Raw genomic sequence first — 20061 nt, 5'->3', positions numbered from 1 at the left:
TATGTGACAAAAATGTTTCGGGCTAAAAAACGCGTGACATTGCTTAGAGCACCTTTAAAGCAATGTTGTTTATTTAATTTGTCTCTTTATTCTGTTGTATTAACTTGTGCTATCATTTGTAACTTGTTTATTTTTGTTATTTTATTATTAACGGTTTACTTATTTGTAAATTAAATTGGAAGCCTCCTTGTGCTGTATGTAAGCAACAAAATCCCCCCCATTGTAAAAACACACATACGATGAGTGAGAAAACATTTAGACATAATTTAATAAAGAAAATCATTGCAATATTTTGCTAAACGTTTTGTTAAACTACAATTTTACACTCAACATTAACAATTTATTATTATTTAGAAATATTGTAGAATAAATTCTGACCATACAGGCATGTAAAAATGCAGATATATTCTTAAACGTTTGTAAAAAATGTCACATACATACATATACATATACATACATATATATATATATATATATATATATATATATATATATATATATATATATATATATATATATATATATAATATATATAATTTTTTTAAACAGAAGTTTATGGCTAATAAACTAATACAATTTAATCTTGCCAAACAGCAGATTTTTTTTAGTGCACTTAAAATAGTGCTGTTTTTTGGCATCCTTTCATGCAGTGACTAGATAAAGACAGCAGGAAATATACTTTAACTTCTGTTGACTCTTATTTAAAGTGTTTCTTATCCGAAGCTCTCTTCACTCTGAGCAGAAGTGAATGCTGTGACCTTCAGGACTTTCATAGTAACACGTAACACGATCATTTGTTCATGAGCGCTCTCATTATCATACTATAAAGACAGAAGTGGTTAATCTCTGCAGGATACTATAATGGTCACTGTAATTTAATATTATATTTGCAGATGTGCAAGACAAAGGTTGCCTGTCATTGAATATACGTTGACATTGTTAAACAGCGTGTAAACTCGTGGCCTCTGTTTCTTTCAGGCAGGAGGTCATGAAGTGGAATGGCTGGGGTTACAGTGACTCCAGGTTCCTGTTTAATAAAAAGGGTCAAGCAGAGTTCACAGGCAAACGGTGAGTACGATGCACCAAACACATACCCATTAGACTCAGATATTTCCTTCATCTGTTCTGGGGAAAACATGCAGAATTGATCAGAGTGGATTTCAACATGATATAAATGTGTTAAGCAGAGCTGAGTGCACTACAATCCCAAAAATAGACAGTTCTGTCATCCTTTACTCACCTTTATGTCTGTATGAGGAATACAAGAGCATATAGTCGGGATGTTAATTGTTAATGTATTTAATTTTGTTAATTCAGTTTAAAGTTTGATGAGATTGATAGTCAAACCGACCCCATCGTTACTGTTCATATCTCAGCATATCAAGTGCATTTTGTTTCCAACAAGCAGTCAACCAATCAAAACAGACTGGACCATCTGACCAATCAGAGCAGAGTAGACCAATCACAACAGACTGGGTCATCTGACCAATCAGAGCAGAGTAGACCAATCACAACAGACTGGACCATCTGACCAATCAGAGCAGAGTAGACCAATCACAACCGACTGGACCATCTGACCAATCAGAGCAGAGTAGACCAATCAAAACAGACTGGGCTATCTGACCAATCAGAGCAGAGTAGACCAATCACAACAGACTGGGTCATCTGACCAATCAGAGCAGAGTAGACAAATCACAACCGACTGGACCATCTGACCAATCAGAGCAGAGTAGACCAATCAAAACAGACTGGTTCATCTGACCAATCTGAGCAGAGTAGACCAGTTCAATTCACATTTATTTGTATAGTGCTTTTTTCAACTATTATTTTCTGTATTGTGACATGTGTACGTGATGTGTCTAGCTATGCGATGTGGATTTTGTTGCATTGTTGTGTTTTGAAACGTGTCATTGTTCTTTCCAAACATTGCTATAGTGCACTTGAGTTTCACGCAGTGTTGTGGCTTTCATGAGACGGGTCTGAACAGAGATGTTTACCACAGTCTCAAGGACACACACACACACACACACACACACACACACACACACACACACACACACACACACACACACACACACACACACACACACACACACACACACACTGTGTGATCGTACAGACAGAGTGGCGCTGCTTCAACACACACACACACACACACACACACACACACACACACACACACACACACACACACACACACACAGATGATGTGCTCTCACTGCCATATGCCTCCTTCACACAGAAATGTCGTTCACAGAACATGTCTATAGATTGAAACATCAAATAGCACATGCAAAGAAAATCTTCAGAATCATTTCCAGAAGGTGTTTTTCATCATTACTCCAGTCTTCAGTGTCACATGATCATTCAGAAATCATCCTAATATGATTTGGTGATCAATTATTATTATTGGTACTTAGTGGTTATCATTGTTTAATATTTTTGTGGGAAACTTTACAATTTTTGTTTTGTTTTATACAATATTGTTACAATATTGTTTTACTTGGGTAATAAATGTATAACATTTACATTCGGTAGGAGCTTCGTCTCTCCAGTTTTTCCTAGTTGAGTGTGATGTGCTCTCGCCATCTAGTGGCTGGAAAACTGAACACAAGGACACATCTGACAGGATAAGCTTTGAGAGATCATGTAAAGGATGTATTGAAATAATTTTGAGTTAATAATGGTTTACAATTGAATTTAATTAAGAACTAAAATCATAAAAGAAAAAAATCCAAATAGAAGAAAATAACTGGATTTTTATTCAAGTGTAAAACATGAACTAGTCAGTATTTACCCTCATGTTACATGTTTTGTATAGACTTGCATGGGAAATGCAGATTTAGGGAACGGTGCAGAGTCAGTTTGCAGGCGATGGACTGGTGAAGTGTGTTTGCTGGTTTCAGGTATCGGTTGAGTGGGCTGATCCTGCCGAGTCTGAAGGACTGGTTTGAGGGCACGTTTGGAGCCAGTTTACAGCATAAATCTCCTGCCACAGTAAGTGGAGTGTGTTTCAGACAGCTGTGTGTCTGACTCTTGTGTTGTGTGATTGTGTGTGTAATATGATATGTGTGTGTGTTCCTCTAGCCCACTCTGAATTTAAGTGCAGTCGCTCCTCCTAACCTGAACGAGCCCTTCATGGAGGATCTGAAAGCGGCGGGTGTGTCCGCGTCACATGACCCGGAGGACCGGGTTTTCCGAGCGCATGGTAAACAACTTTGTGTTTGATAGAAAGAAGTTTTAGCAATTTTCCAAGCATGCATAAGAATTTTGTCAAGCATTCCCTCATATTTCACTGTGGTAAAAAAAATTCATACAGAAATTCTGCTTATTTTAATATACATTTCTTATTAAAATGTGATGATGCAAAAAATTATAATGGTCCTAAAATAGGTTTTATTTATGCAAACTATAATCAGTTTTGGTTTCCTTTAGATTTAGGGGTGAAATAAATTCATTCATTCTTTTTTTTTATCACAACATTTCCTAAAAGGGAGTTTGTTAGATTGTGATAGAATTAGGGCTGTCAACGAATATTCTAAATTCGAATATATATTCGAATAGTTTTAAAAAACAGAAATTCGAACGTTAAAATTAATATTCGAATGTGAATTTCGAATATGGAAAAACACGCCCGCGGAAGCAGAGGCGCGGCTGTCTGCTCTGCGAGTGGGCGCGCGCGCTGCCTGAGGGACAGGTCACACGAGTCGCACTGTCTAGCACAGCGTCACTGCTGAAAGTTGACAGTGCACTAAAAGACAATGGAATAAATTGCAGTCAGTTTTTCCTTTTTTTAATACAAGCACCAATAATGTAAGTAGCCTTTTTCTTTTTTAATAGCGCTTTATTTTTTATGAACCTCAGGCTCAGGGTAAAAGTTCTTTGTTGTCACATTTCTCGGAATTGTGTGCCTCATTTTATTTAACGTTAAACAGAAATGTTCCATGTTTACCACAGCACAGCTCGCTCGGAGCGTTCAATGTCGGTTCTATACTGTAAAACTTTTAATGTTAATAAATTTGTTTCAATCACTGAATGAAGCCTGCTATATTTGGGACAAGAGTCGCGACCTTAAATTGCTTGCACAAAACTCTTGATCAGCACTCAACATGTGCTTATTGTTGTTCATTTAAACCGTTATGAGCAGAGAGAGCGTGAGCGCGAGGGCGCGCGAGAGAGAGAGAAAGAGTGCCTGCGAGTGAGCGAGACTGAGGTCTGCGGTCTTGGCCATTAGTTTATTTACTTGGTTTTGTGTTGGTAATACATTGTCAAATATGTTTAAACTTAAATTAACTACCTATACAAATGTATGTATGTCTCTTTGTATTAATTTGTCCTGTTATTGACGTAATGCGAATGTCAATAACTGGTTGCGCATTGACCAAATGCGCAACCAGATGTTCGAATAGTTCGAATATTCGTGTGTTTTTTAGAGGGAATATTCGAACGTCATTTTTGAGCAATTTTGACAGCCCTAGATAGAATTGCTGAAGCTAAAATAAATTAGAAGAATGTTTTTTGTTTTTATTTAAATTTAATCAAAACACTGTAATATTTTATCTAAGTCTAAAGCTATATTTATTTGATCAAAAATACAGTAAAAACATTGAAATATTACTACCATTTAAAGTAACTGTTTTCTATGTGAATATACAGTAAAGTGTAATTTATTCCTGTGATCAAAGCTGAATTTACAGCATCATTACTCCAGTCTTCAGTGTCACATGATCCTTCAGAAATCATTCTAATATGATGATTTGATGCTCAAGAAACATTTATGATTATTATCAGTGTTAAAGACAGTCATGCTGCTTTATATTTGTGTGGAAAACATGATTCATTTGTTTTTAGCAACATTATAAATGTTTTACTGTAAGATTTGATCACTTTAATATATCCTTGCTCAATAAAAGCAGTGATTTCTTAAAATAATCATACTTGCTCCAAACTAGTGTATTTATTGAGAGGTTAGAGCATTACTATATGCTGCCTATATATAAAGTCATGTGTTCATATCACAAGAAAGATTCAGATTGAGTTTATTTCAGTTCAGTTACTGGATGTTTATATTGGGTGAGCTTCGTTCGTTCGTTCGTTCGTGTTCATGTGTTTCTGACAGTGTTTCTTCTTCTCCTCCTCAGGTCATTGCCTGCACGAGATCTTTGCCCTGCGCGAGGGGAGGATCGGACGCGTGCCCGACATGGTGGTTTGGCCCAGTGAGTGACGGCCTCATTAATATTCATGAGAAGCTGCTTTCATTAGAGGGAAAGGGGCGTTCTCCATCCAGTGAGACTCTGGCTGCTCTCTGATTGGTGGATTCCTGACAGCACCCATTCAGCAGCTCTGATTAACGGCCCAGCTTTGATTAGGAGAAAACCCAAGCGGCCAGCAAATCATGTCCTCCCTCTCGGAGAATTCACCCGTCCCATCATCACGCTGTCCCGTCACCCTCGCAGTCTCCTTCAGAAAATCCTCCTTTTCATAATCTTGAAGAAAAGTCACTTTCTCTGCCTCTGAAATGACCCGTGTCCACCGTCCAATCAGATCCCACGGGATATAATCACACATGCATGTATACATTTATGAAATATTTGCATGTATATATATTTATATTATATACAAATATAAATATTGAATATATAAATAAATAAAAAATCACAAATGTATACATGCATGTGTGTGTATTTATATACACAAAATAATTATACATAGTACACACATATTATGTAAACACAAACTTTTATTTTGGATGTGATTAATCATTTCTCAGCTCTAATATGAAGACATTTAGAATGTCACAAAAGATTTATATTTAACATTCGTTTGAACTTTCTATTCATCAAATAATCCTGAAAAAATTTATCATGATTTTTTGAAAAAATTAAGAGAAGAGACTTCTTTAAAAAAACGTATTTAAAATCTTTCCGACCCCGAACCTTTGAGCGGTACTTTACGTGTAAGGGTTGTGTGTAATGACTGATATGAAGGTGGTGTGTGTGTGTCATAAGTGTGTTTGGTTTCGTCAGGCTGTCACAGTGATGTGGAGAAGATCGTGGATCTGGCCTGTAAACACAACGTCTGCTTGATCCCTTACGGAGGCGAGTACCTTCAGAACTTATGCACAATTACACACAATTACCCCTAACCCTATAGTGAGTACATGTACTCAGTACTTAAATACATAATTATAGTTTAACAAAGACCCCAAAGAAAAGTGTAAACCAAGTGTATTTTTGGTTTTCAAATAATTTTGAAAAAATGTCTCTCTCTCTCTCTCTCTCTCTCTCTCTCTCTCTCTCTCTCTCTCTCTCTCTCAGGTGGCACGAGTGTGTCCAGTGCTCTTGAGTGCCCTAATGAGGAGACTCGCTCCATTGTTTCTTTGGACACATCTCAGATGGTGAGTGCTTGCACCGACACATGCACACTTACAGGTGTGACGCGTGTGTGTGTGTATTTACGGTGTGTATATTAAACGTACACGCACACAGAGCTCTCTCTGTTCTCTCTACCTGTCTGTTCTTCTCTCTCTCTCTCTCTCTGGTTTTCTCCTCTCTCCGCATACTTCATCTGCGGCTCTGACGTTGGCTGACCTGTGTCGGGGTCGTGGGGTCGCGGGGTCGTGCACATGAAAGGCAGTGTGTCGTGAGCGGTGAGGTTGTTTATGAGCGCTGTGAGTGATTGATAGCGGAGGGGCGGAGACAACTGTGGTTTCCTGAAGAGCGTTTAACCCTGTGGGACAAAACCTGCTTGATAGTCAGAACGCCTGAAACACACACCAGCTGAAGCCCGAGCGGCATGCAAAGGTGTGATTGTGTGTGTGTGTTTATATTGTTCACTTGAGGAAATGTGCTGCTTTTTCACTAGAGCAAAGTCACGATTATCTGTGTCAGAGGAGATGGTTTGCAGCGTTTGTGTTACTGTGGTTTGTGGTACACACACACACACACACACACACACACACACACACACACACACACACACACACACACACACACACACACACACACACACACACACACACACACACACACACACACACACACACACACACACACACACACACACACACACACACACAGTGACCTCTGTCGGTCTTTGCTCAGATATGTGGGCTGAGTTTAACAGCAGTGAACGAGTTTGAGGTGGTTTGAGGCTCACAATGTTGACATCACTGCACTTTAATCTAAATCTCGCTCTCGCTCTCATTCCAGCCGATTAGAGTCATTTTCACTAGTCTTCTGTACACACATCTCTGCTGTTTTGTGTTTATAAGCTATTCTCTACTGTATTGCATTGTGTATCTCACATTTTACTGTCTTTGGCCATATGCACATGCTGTTTTTATCCTGCATATTTGCATATTCAGCTAGTCTGTGGGTTTCCTGAACGACTACTGTAATTCAACAGTCCGTCTTTAGTGCCTTTATAATAATGTGGATTTAGACTCACGTTGGATCATGGTTTTTTGTTTCTGACTTGTATTGATTTTAATATATATATATATATATATATATTTGTATTGTAATATATATTATGTATTTTTAATTTTCTATTTAATTTTCAAAATGTCAAAAATTACATTTCAATTTAATTCAATTTTTTTTCTTTGAAAGCAATGAATTATTTTATTCAGTAAGGATGCATTAAATTGATCAAAAGTGGCAGGAAAGAAATTACACAAGATTTATATTTCAAATAAGTGCTGTTTTATTTTTTTTACTTTCACGGAAATCACAGAATCCTAAAAAAAGTATCGCAGTTGATTGAGTGAATGATTTCTGAAGGATCATGTGACACTGAAGACTGGAGTAATGATGCTGAAAATTCAGCTTTGATCACAGGAATAAATTACACTTTAACAATATATTCACATAGAAAACGGCTATTTAAAATTGTAATATTTCAACATATTACTGTTTTTACTGTATTTATCAAATAAATGCAGCAAACCCGACCACAAACTTAAGTGGTAGTGAATCCAACATAGTTTCATTACGTTTTCTGTTTTATTTTCTCAAATGTGACTGTTCCTCAAGCTCAAGCACTTTGCTCTAAGTTTTCCACTCTTCCACTATTTAATTGTGACGTTTATTCAGTGTTTATTGTTAGAAATTAAAATAACAAAATTAAAATGCCTTAAACAAGATTTTCTAAATATACTTCGAAACCCACATTTGAACTTTAATTTGAAACATTTTGGTAACAGGGTTGCGTAAACCGCAGACACGGAGGAAGAAAGAATAAGCTGTTTTGTAGCTTATTTCCTGGAAAGAGCTGTGATCATGACTGATAAATGAGTCCATGAGTGACCTGTTATCTTCTGCTGTGTGTCCCTTTCCTTCAGAACCGAATATTGTGGATTGATGAGAAGAATCTGACGGCTCATGTGGAGGCTGGGATCATCGGACAGGATCTGGAGAGACAGGTCATTGATCCACACACTGATTTCACAACAGCTTTCTGCACGTTCCTTAGTGTGTATATATTTATTGTGTGTGTGTGGTTCAGGTATTCCCTAATTGTCCCTGCAAGGATAGTAATACCAGAAATCCTTGTCCTTGTGGGGACATTGTTTGGTTCCCATGAGGAAAACAGCTTATAAATCATACATCATTACTTAGGTTTAAATTAAGTATAAGAGAGAAAGAGGAGAGAAAATAAACATTTTGTACAGTATAAACACCATTATGTCTATGGAAAGTCCCCCTAAAACACGGAAACCTAACATTCATGTTCATTCTGAAGGGTAAAAACAGACCATTTGCTTGAGACTTCCTGTCTGTACACGTACACACGTACGTACACACACACACACACACACACACACGCGCACACACACTCACACACACACACAGCAGATGGTCCCATTAAACTAATGTCAAAAAATGGCACTGGTGCTACTGGTGTGGTGTAGTATTGTGTGTGTGAGATGAATCATAAACATGCCCATCACAGTGTGTGTGTGTGTGTGTGTGTGTGTGTGTGTGGAGGGATGCCGGACAGATGGTGGAACATTAAAGTGTGTTTGTATGTCTCTGGGGTATGCCTAATAAAATCACCTGGAGTGTGTTTTATCTGAGACTGATCAATAAGTCCATCAGCTCTCTCACAGGTATACGGCTGTCACGTTCACACACACACACACACACACACACACACACACACACACACACACTGTGAGTCTGACCGCAGGAAACATCTGTAACGCTCCATAAGGCTTCAGCACTTCTGTGTTTATCCAGAAACTCATTTCCTGCAAGGCTGTTGTGTTTTACTGTCATTCACATTTTTATTATGAAACTGATCTCGTCCTGGTCCTGGATGCTGATTGGTCAGGACAGTGATCCAGCTGTGTTAAAATACACGATGTTGTAGCAGCGATGATGTTCAACATCTGTTCACCAGCTGCTGTTGTTTATCCAGGGGTGTTTATATGTATGTATAATTTTTGTTGCCCCAATACATATCATAATATGCAGCACTAACTATTCACCTTACTTTATATGAAGGACTGTCTAATTTAGCAGAAGAGTTGTACTTATTGATTTAGCTTAAGTCTGCCACAGACTGTGTGATTTCAGCAATCCTATAAGATCATTACAAATCACACTGTACGACATGGATATAATAAACTTGGGTACGACATGTATGTAGATTGTATGATGATGACACCTATTGGCTACGACACAAGTTAGTATGAAGAATAAAACGTCATCAGCATGTGCTAGTGCACTTTTGGTTTTTACGTGCGTTAAAAAAAGAGGAGGAAGCGAAAGAGGAGAATATGGACGTGGTCATGGCTAGAGAAAAGAGAACAACTTGGCATGACAATCTTGAAGGAAGTAGGTTCAAGTTTTAGCACCATGTGGGGCTATTCTCATTTTTATTGGCTAGTCAGGAGATGTAGGTTGTGATGATTATGATTAATTTATGACACTGTCAGAAAACTATCGCATACCATCTTTGGTTGCAAGACTAACAACGGCTGTCTTTGAACCTCTCTCACCGTACAGCGTTGACCAATCGGCCACCTTCTCGTCTCTCTCTTGAAACTAACATGGAAGTGACTTAAACTGCAGTTCATCGACTGGCCTCTAGAGACAGGCTGCAAAAGAGAGTCAATCCCATAGAACACCATGTTAAAACGGCCAACTTTACAGCAGAAAAAAACGTGTTTAAAGTCTGGTGCAAAAAGTGGTTTTGGTCTATAAAGCTAATTTTGCCCTTCATGATGACTGTGAGGGGGGTGAATTTTTGTATAACTCATCCATTTAAATGATATTAAGCCTTAAAGTTCTGCATAATTAAGGGCGTGGCCACTTGAGTGACAGGTGGATTGGCGCTGATGTCACTACTAGCCATTTGTCTGCTAGCGTTAGCGTCACGTCACCTCAGCTAATCCGCCTCGCTGCACATTTTCGTTTATCCGGAAGTGACGCGCGGCCAAGATGGCGACGGGCGGCTCCGCCCACATTGGGCTTCAAAAATGCTTTTCAGAAACACTACGGGTGACGTCACACACACTACGTCCATATTTCTTTACAGTCTATGTGTAGGACCACCAATTAGGAGCCGCGATCATAGAAATCGCCACATTTGGGACAGCCCAAAATCATACAATATGTACCAGGCATAAGAAAACACACAATATATGTGTGTATAATTATTTTGTATATATAAATACACACGCATGCATGCATATATTTAAGCATTTTTTTATTTTCTATTTATTTTATTTATATATAATATATAATATAAATTATGGATAAATATATATACAGTATATACATGCAAATATTTCTTAAATATATACATGCATGTGTGTGTATTTATATTTCCAAAATAATTATACACAGTACACACACATATATTATGTAAACACAAACTTTTATTTTGGATGCGATTAATCGCGATTAATCGTTGTCCAGCACTAGAAAGAAAATGCTTTGTAAGTAAGATGTTGTTTTGTGTTTGTGGTGTGTGTGTGTGTGTATGTAGTTGAATGAGCATGGCTATTGTACGGGCCACGAGCCGGACTCCATGGAGTTCAGTTCCCTGGGCGGATGGGTGGCGACACGCGCCTCGGGCATGAAGAAGAACATCTACGGCAACATTGAGGACCTGGTATGTCTTGCTGTCTCTCAACACACACACACACACACACACACACACACACACACACACACACACACACACACACACACACACACACACACACACACACACACTTCAGACGTGTTTTATCCGCATCAGTCTGGTGTTCATCATGTTACCTGTGATCTGGTGTGTTCCCAGGTGGTGCATATAAAGATGGTGACCCCTAGAGGAGTGATTGAGAAGAGCTGTCTGGGGCCCCGCATGTCCACTGGCCCCGACATACATCACTTCATTATGGGCTCAGAAGGTACGGACACACTGTGTGTGAGGAGTGTATCTGTGAATCTCAAGAACATGTCTGGGGCATATTTCACCTCAAAGGTATATTTGTATATATCTTGAAAATTAAAGGGATCGTTCACCCAAAAATGATAATTCTGTCATCATTTACTCGCCCTCATGTTGTTCCAAACCTGTATGAGTTTCTTCTGTTGAACAAAAATAAATTTGAAAGAATATGGTTTGCCAAGCAGTCGAGGGACCCCATTGACTTACATAGTATTTTTTTTTTTCCATACAATGGAAATCAATGTGGTCCATCTTTTTAGCTTTTTTTTTTCATCAGAAAAAAGGAATTCATACAGGTTTGGAACGACATGAGGGTGAGTAAATGATAAATGAAATATTCCTTTTAGCACATTTTAAACACAAATTCCTAATGTTTAATCTTAATTTTCCTTACGTAAAATTTCTTAATTCCATCTTTTGGATTTTGAGGTGAAATGACAGCCTATGTCTGTTTGCAGCTGCGCTTCAGGTGACCCGAGTTTGAATCCAAACTTGTCGTCCTTTCTGATTTCGTCCCCTAAATAATTAAACAAAATATATCTAAATAGAGGCAAACAATGGCAAAAAAAATATTGATTATGAAACTAAGTGGGGCAAGGAGCATGGAGAACTTGAGGGTACAAAGTGCGTGCAGTTAATAAAAAAATAGGGCTTTGCACGTTCTATGGAGATGACATTTACATCACACGTACTGTACGCATACTCTACTGTACATGTAGAACCACAGTACCTGAATATCTCAGTCTGAAAGATCTGGTCACAGTGCTTTTGTATTCATGACAACGAGCATTTCTTTCTCTGGATTAAGCAAGTTTAATCATGAGTCTTCAAGGTTTCATTAGGAGACTGAAGGTCAGACACAGATTCTCTACGCCTCCTCTTCTCAGTGTGCACAAGGAAGTTACTTTGACATTGGTCGGGTCACTGGTAGTAGGGATACGTTTGTACTGAAGTGAGAGTTTGCATCAATCACTATAGGATTTCAAAAACACAGTCCTCTTTATCAGAGAGAGTCACAGCACAAAGTTTTAGTTGTATCAGACTTTATCTTAGGTCATGTCGCCCTATTTGGGACTCTTGTCCAATCTGTTTCCTTCTTTCTTTTTTTGGGCCAATAACTGCACTTTTATTCAGCAAGAGACTGTCTGACCAATACGTCAAGTGACCAACCATAATATATATTTTTTTATGTGTCATTTAGAGGCAGATAAATCTAAAATAGATGATACCATGCATAATTTAGCAAATTAAACTCTGAGTTTACCTCAAATAAACCTTGAGACTGAAGCCATATTTAGTCCCTGTTAGCCAGTAGAGGGCAGTGAAACATGTTTAAGTGTATGACATACAGTGGTGATGTTTCTCATGTTTTCATGTGGTAATGTTTCTTACACATATTTACAGACTCTCTTCAGACAGGGGAACGGGTCAGAAGTATGTGCTTGATATTTTTCACACCACGATTCTGTTTAAAAGTATCCCCTCATCCAAAGGAAATGATATCATTATTAATTTGTCTCTCTAAAAATTCATTAAGGCCTTCATGAAGCCCTGAAGTGATGACAATGGGCCATAACCATTGTATTTAGCTAAATGTTCTGAAGGTCTTCACGCCACATATGAATTCTTTGTGGGAGGATGATTGTTTCCCAGGTTTAATCTGCATTAATTAAACATTCATGATTCCATTAGGAAGGGCATCTGGCTTCTTTAATGGCTTTGTAATGTCTGGGACATTTAGATCCTAAAGAAGGACACGTTTCACTTTTTCCCCTTTGACACACTAAACTTCACATGACAGAATTGTTGTTTTTACGGCGGTCATGATTCTAGTGTCAGAGGTGTGTGTTTGATGGTAAACCGGGATTTTGTTACGTTTAAAGGAATATTTTGGGTTAAATACAACTTAAGTGATAATAATTTCACTTTTCAATCTTTTGAGCAGTTGTTCTGTACTGGGGTAGTGGAACAGAAGTTGTACAGTATGTATTGAACCTGGAACAATCCACTGTAAAAATAACCTGTTCAATTTATTGTAAAAAAAACTGTTGTTGCCAGAAATTCAGAATCCAGTAAAAAAGAAACAATACAAGAGAGACAATATTTCAGATATTACAGTATAGTGTATTTAAATATATATTTCATTAAGTGATATAAGACACATTACACTAAAATAATGCAATAAATATTAACTAAACACATAAATTGTAACAAAACACCCTAATGTACATTACTGAAAACAAAAATTTGAACAACAAACAATTGAAATATAATCATATGTGATCCCATGACTTCTGGGAATGTCCTTTTACTGTTTTTGCACTGGAAATTATATGGTAATTCATAGTTTCCTAAAAAACATAAATTAGACAGTATTTTACAGTCAAATTACATGTAATGTACGGTTAAACCATTTACTTTTACTGTTTTTCAGCATAATTTATATGGTAATTCATAGTTTCCTAAAGATTTTCCTTCCGTATTTTATAGTAATTGATGTTAACCTGTTTTTTTAAACCGTAAATGATAAAATATTTTTCATAATTTTTTGCTTCCAAATCCATACATTTGACATTATTATACAGTAAAATATATTGTGATGTTAAACAATTTACTTTTTTACTGTTTTCACTATAAATTATACAGTATTTCATAGTTTTTACTTCCAAAAGCCATAAATTTGACTATTTTACAGTAAAATTACATATAATGTGATGTTAAACCATTTACTTTTACGTTTTTTCAGCATCATTTGTATTGGTATTTTGGTATTTTACTTGCAAAAACCAAAAATTTGGCAGTATCTTACAGTACAATTACACATAATGGTGATGTTAAACCAGTTACTTTTACTGTTTTTACACTGTAAATTATATGGTAATTCATAGTTTTTACTTCCAGAAAACTTAAATTTGGCAGGATTTTACAGTTAAATTACATAATGTGATTTTAAACCATTTACTTTTACAGTTTTTCACCAAAATTTTACAGTAATTCATAGTTTTTACTTCCAAAAGCCATACATTTGACATTATTATGCAGTAAAATGTAATGCGATGTTAAACTCTTACTGTTTACAACTATAAATTGTATGGTAATTCATAGTTTTTACTTCCAGAAACCATAGATTTTGCCATATTTAAAAGTAAAATTACACTTAAGCAAATCAACAGGTGTTTATTTGAGCATTTTACAGTCCTGTTAAAACTTTTTACATTTTAGTGAAGAAAATCTGAGTGAAGGGTGAGGATGAGTGGCGTTTTGATGCTGAGGTATGTTCTGCTCATAAAGCTTCATCCAGCATACGGTCTCAATGATGGGTCGTATAAACTCTCCACAGGACTGTTACACACTCGTACATGTTCTCTTGCTCTGGGCTTTCGGTAATGAGTCTAGAAGCAGCAGATGCAGGGTTTCCCCTGTGGGGTCAGAGGTCATGCTGGTTCGGGACAGAAAGCCTGCTGCGCCGGGCCCCGGTGACTCTGCTCTCCCCCCAGTGTGTCGTTTGATACTGACCTGCTATATGTCACAGAACACACAGTCTGTAAATCTCTTTGCTTCCTTTTGTAGTGGAAGAAACTTGAGCGTTCAGGTGAAAATGAACATGCAGATCTCCTGCAGAGAGTCAGGGGCTCCTCTCGTGTGTGTGTGTGTGTGTGTGTGTGTGTGTGTGTGTGTGTGTGTGTGTGTGTGTGTGTGTGTGTGTGTGTGTGTGTGTGTGTGTGCTGCGTACAACCCTCAGACTGACTGTTATATCCTGTTGTTGGTGTTAAAGACCATTCAGATCATGCACATTACAAACTGCACACATTTCTAGCCCTTGTGTGTGATACAGTAATACTGAATCAGATCAAACCTCTTTGAAAACAGTCACTGGTGTGATACTGGTGTGATACTGGTGTGACTCCCATCTGTCCATACACATGCCAATGGTATATATGTGTCTGGCTCTTTAGGAACTCTGGGAGTGGTGACTGAAGTTACAATGAAGATCCGACCCGTTCCCGAGTATCAGAAGTACGGCTCTGTGGTATTCCCAAACTTCCAGCAGGGTGTGGCGTGCCTGAGAGAGGTGGCCAGACAGGTCAGTACAGGCCTACATGTGACTAACCCAGCTGTGGGCAGGCTAACTTCATTTTCTAGTGAGATACTGTTACGTTTTTTAGGTTTTATTTATATATATATTCAAAAGTTTGGGATCGGTAATATTTTTAATGTTTTTAAAAGAAGTCCCTTCTGCTCACCAAGGCTGCATTTATTTGATTAAAAAGACAAAAAAAAACAGTAATATTGTGAAATATTACAATTTAAAATAACTGTTTTCTATGTGAATATATTAAAATTTAATTTATTCCTGTGATTTAAAGCTGAATTATCAGGATCATTACCCCAGTCTTCAGTGTCACATGATCCTTCAGAAATCATTCTAATATGATGATTTGCTGCTCAAGAAACGTTTATCATCATCATCAATGTTGAAAACATTTACATTTACGCATTTGGCAGACGCTTGTATCCCAAGCGACTTACATTGCATTTTAAGGAACACATTTTTACACATTCTTATCAGTTCTTGCTTTCCCTGGGAATCGAACCCATGACCATGGCGTTGCAAGCGCTAACGCTCTACTGTTTGAGCTACAGGAAAATGGTTATGTACAATTTTTTTCTGCCAAAAGAGTAACCCCTGACACGATGTATGACATGGGATGTAGGAGTAGCGTAAGCTTGGACGTCTCTCGCGGTTCAAACGAATAGGACTTGGCAACAAACTCAAGCTCCTCTTCTATTACATATCGAAATCCTCCGACATCTCTCTTTAAAATTTCTCATTTTAGATTTCTAATTTGTGACTGGTGTTTTGTTTTGCTCTATCCTCTGCGCTTTCGTGTTCATCAATGCGTCAGGTCAAGGTTTACTCGTTCACCGTAAATCGATGCGTTGGCCGTTTGCCGGAAGCTAGTTATTTTAGTTTTAATACTTTTAAATATGGATATTTTTCTTACACAAACGCATGGTTTCACTTCAGAAGGCCTTTATTAACCCCATGGGGTCGTGTGGAGCACTTTATTAATGGATTGATGCACTTTTATGGGCTTCAAAATCATATCCTCCATTCACTACCATTATAAAGCTCGGAAGAGCCAGGACATTTTTAAATTTAACTCTGATTGTATTCGTGTGAAAGAAGAAAGTCATATACACCTAGGATGGCTTGAGGGCGAGTAAATCATGGGGGTTATTTTCATTTTTGGGTAAACTATCGCTTTAACACAAACCGCAAAAGATAAAGAGAAAATCACACACTGCTCTTGACTGAATAACTTTAGTGGCTTTAATAAGGATCTATACAAGGAAGACTGTTATAAGATTGTTACATTTGATTACTTTATTGACTTTCTTTATTTCTTACCTGAATACTTCACCTGACAAACTTAAAGGGGTCATCGCATGCCCATTTTCCACAAGTTGGAATGATTATTTAGGGTCTTCATGTAAAGTTTCTAAAATACTTTGGTTAAAATTCCTCAATGTTTGTGTAAAACAACACCCTTTTTACCTCCTCAAAATCAGCTCTGTTCACAGCGACCCGCTTTGGTGCATGTCTCTTTAAATGATAATGAGCAACTGCTCACCCCATCTCTCTCTCTTCCATGGGGCGAGTCGACACAAGACACGTAAAGTGATGCCTTGGTGGACAGTATACAAATGGCTGAGGGAGGAAATATGCTAATACGGGAAATATGCTGAACGGGAAATATGCTAATACGGGACAGTCCGTCATATGACGACATATTGCTCAGAAAATCCAAACGGCTTGATGATAGAGAGCGTTTAGGCTTTCTGAGGATTAAAAAAGGAGTGAATGGATTTCTTCATTGTATGGTGGTTATGTCCACACACTGCAAAGACACATTTATATGCAAACACCATGTAAAAGTGAATTTTGCACTCGATGACCCATTAAAGCACTGTTTATTTCATCTTTGTTCTGTTGTATTTATTTGTTCTTATTTTTGTGTCTTATTTCCAAACTGTTAGATTTTAGTTGACTGAATCTACTGTAGATTTGCATTAAGTGTAAAATTAGCTGTCAAAGTGAAGACCGATGCCAGGAGAGAAGCTTTATTTTGAAGAGTGCATGTTGAATCAGGCCGTGTGTGTGAAGCTAATGGCCTCAGATCTGGGCTTCTCATTAGTGTGTGTGTTGCTGCTGATGTTGCCCTTATTGATGATCTCAGTGTTACCGTCTCTTATTAGTCCATAAACAAACTGGGATCCAAACTTAAAATGAAATTATTGATTATGCTGTTCAGGATCTACACTGCTCCTCCATCCGTTTCTCTTCGCCCAAGGCTGCCTTTAAAAAAATCGGGTTATATTTTAATTGGAATTTCATTTTGCTGTACTGTAGGTGTTTCCTAACAACTGTCTGAGCAATATTAATGTTGTAGATTTGTTTAAAAGTGTAGGAGAGGGTCATTATACGCCTCCGTCTATTAATCTGTTTCTGTCTGAGCATGTTTTCCTTTTCTTTATTCTTGTTCTAGAGATGTGCTCCAGCATCCATTCGGCTAATGGACAACGAGCAGTTTCAGTTCGGTGAGTTGCGTCTGTCCTTCTGATCTAACCTATATTACTTTCTTTCTTTTGTTTCTTCTACAAAAAAGATATTTTGAAGAATCTTCACACAGCTCTTTTACAATGACAGTTCATAGTGCCGACGACTGCCTTCAGAGAGAAACAAAAAAAAAGTCACATCAAAAGCACCATTATTCTTTAATCAAATCAAAGAGATATTTAATTTGCTAATTAATAATGGAAAAGTTTCTATAGCCATCTAGATTTTACTAGAAGATAATTTCCTAACAAAAAATGGTTGGGAAAGTCATTGGTCAAAAAGTGTTGGGATGATAAACGAATCCAAATAGCAGATGCTTTTTAAAGTCCCCCTGTAGTCAACCATTTTATCCCTTAAAACTCATCTTTGATCACCAAAATTACATATTTAAACGTTTTCCCTTGTAAAATATTATTCATGTCTTCAAATAGCGACACCCTTGCCTCATTTAGTATGCGCGGTTCTATGAATATGCAAATGAGTCCCGCCTCCACTCACTCACTCAGCTCAGAGATCCACTCGTTGACGATCACACATTGATCTGATTGGTTACAAGGTAGTTTGTGACGTCAGAAACACCAGCGATTTCAAAGCGTGTTTTTGAGGCTGTCTTTGGTTCACTGCAGTTTTAAGGAGAAAATACTCAGCAATGCTGTCGACTTATGAATTTACACATGGTTTGTCTTAAAGCATATTAAAAACACCACATAGACACATAAACAACATTAAAAGCTGGATTTTCACCACGGGGGGACTTTAAAAGTTGTAATTGCAAAAATAATACTTGGTCCTGCAGCCCTTCTGTCATTATCCAGACAACAGGTTATGATTTTCTCAATGGTTATTAAATATAGTAGTTATATAACCTGTTATTCTCAAAGTGAAAACATTACTGCTGGACCAAAACCAAAATCCTGGAACTGACAGTGACAGATGCAAGCATGAAGATATTAATGTGTTAATTAAATATTTAAATGCATCATAAATCATTCTAAAACAATGATTTGCTGCTCAAGAAACATTTCTGATTATTATCAGTGTTGAAAACAGTCGTGCTGCTTCATATTTTCGTGGAAACTGTTCTTTTTTTCAGGATTCTTTGATGTACAAAGTTCAAAAGAACAGCATTTATTAGAAACAGATTCTTCTTAACATTATAAATGTCACATTTGATCAAGTAATAAATGTTTGATCAAGTAATAAATGTCTAGCTTAATAAATGTATTTCTTTTTGCCGTACTTATCCCAAACTTTTAAACGATAGTGTTTATTATTATTATTATTATTATTATTATACTGTTTTTTTTACATAATTTAATATATTATATAAGTTAATTTGAGCCTTTCAGTTGGTCAAAAAGACTGATTTATCTCAAATCATTGTGTAAGAAGCTTCGTTTTATTTAGATTTTTTTAAATTGATTTTAAACATTTATAACATTGATGTTATTGGTAATGTATTGTAACTACTCTGCCACATATCTGATTTCCAAATCAATACATAATTTTTTATTATTTGCGCAAAACCTAATTAATATTCATGAGCTAAACCTTCACAGTGAGTTGTGACATCACAAACACATTGAATTACTGTAAGTGGAATCAATGTTTAATTAGACAATTTAGTATTTCTGTGTGGAGTTGTAAAGTCATTGACCGGTGTGTAATATCCAGATGTGCTGTATATTGATGATAAACATTACCTGAGTGTTATGAGTTGGTTATGTAACTAAAACATGATAACTGAGAGCAAGAGGCAGAGCCTGTGTTTCCACAATCAATCCATTTCTGGCTTTAGAGACGGTGATCTGTTTTCATATTCAGCTCCACAGAGATGAATTGCAAGATTTAGCATTTGAGAGCTTTGTTTTTGTTTTTATTACTTGTTGTTGTTCTGTGTATTCATTACATCAGTGGTTTAATTTGGTGTGGTGCAATTCATCTCTGGAGAACCCCCGTTCGCGCCGCGGCGTAGAAAGTGAAATTGATCATTA

At 37.2% G+C, this 20061-nt stretch overlaps 1 protein-coding gene across 1 annotated transcript in view; it reads left to right on the top strand.

Annotated features, from left to right (window-relative positions):
- The window catches only part of agps (alkylglycerone phosphate synthase), a 43866-nt gene that overhangs the window by 7359 nt on the left and 16446 nt on the right, over positions 1 to 20061 (top strand). The window contains exons 2-12 of the mRNA XM_082176138.1: positions 979 to 1068; positions 2907 to 2997; positions 3088 to 3208; positions 5142 to 5216; positions 6027 to 6098; positions 6318 to 6397; positions 8345 to 8425; positions 10999 to 11124; positions 11296 to 11404; positions 15402 to 15529; positions 17997 to 18048. Of these exons, the coding sequence (XP_082032264.1) occupies positions 979 to 1068; positions 2907 to 2997; positions 3088 to 3208; positions 5142 to 5216; positions 6027 to 6098; positions 6318 to 6397; positions 8345 to 8425; positions 10999 to 11124; positions 11296 to 11404; positions 15402 to 15529; positions 17997 to 18048 (1025 nt within the window). The remainder of the gene's footprint in view (positions 1 to 978; positions 1069 to 2906; positions 2998 to 3087; positions 3209 to 5141; positions 5217 to 6026; positions 6099 to 6317; positions 6398 to 8344; positions 8426 to 10998; positions 11125 to 11295; positions 11405 to 15401; positions 15530 to 17996; positions 18049 to 20061) is intronic.

Source organism: Leuciscus leuciscus (assembly GCF_965113295.1).
Source record: "Leuciscus leuciscus genome assembly, chromosome: 7".
Lineage (NCBI taxonomy): Eukaryota > Metazoa > Chordata > Actinopteri > Cypriniformes > Leuciscidae > Leuciscus > Leuciscus leuciscus.
The sequence above is the reverse complement of the archived record's forward strand: the minus strand, read 5'-3'. Positions and strand labels throughout refer to the sequence as shown.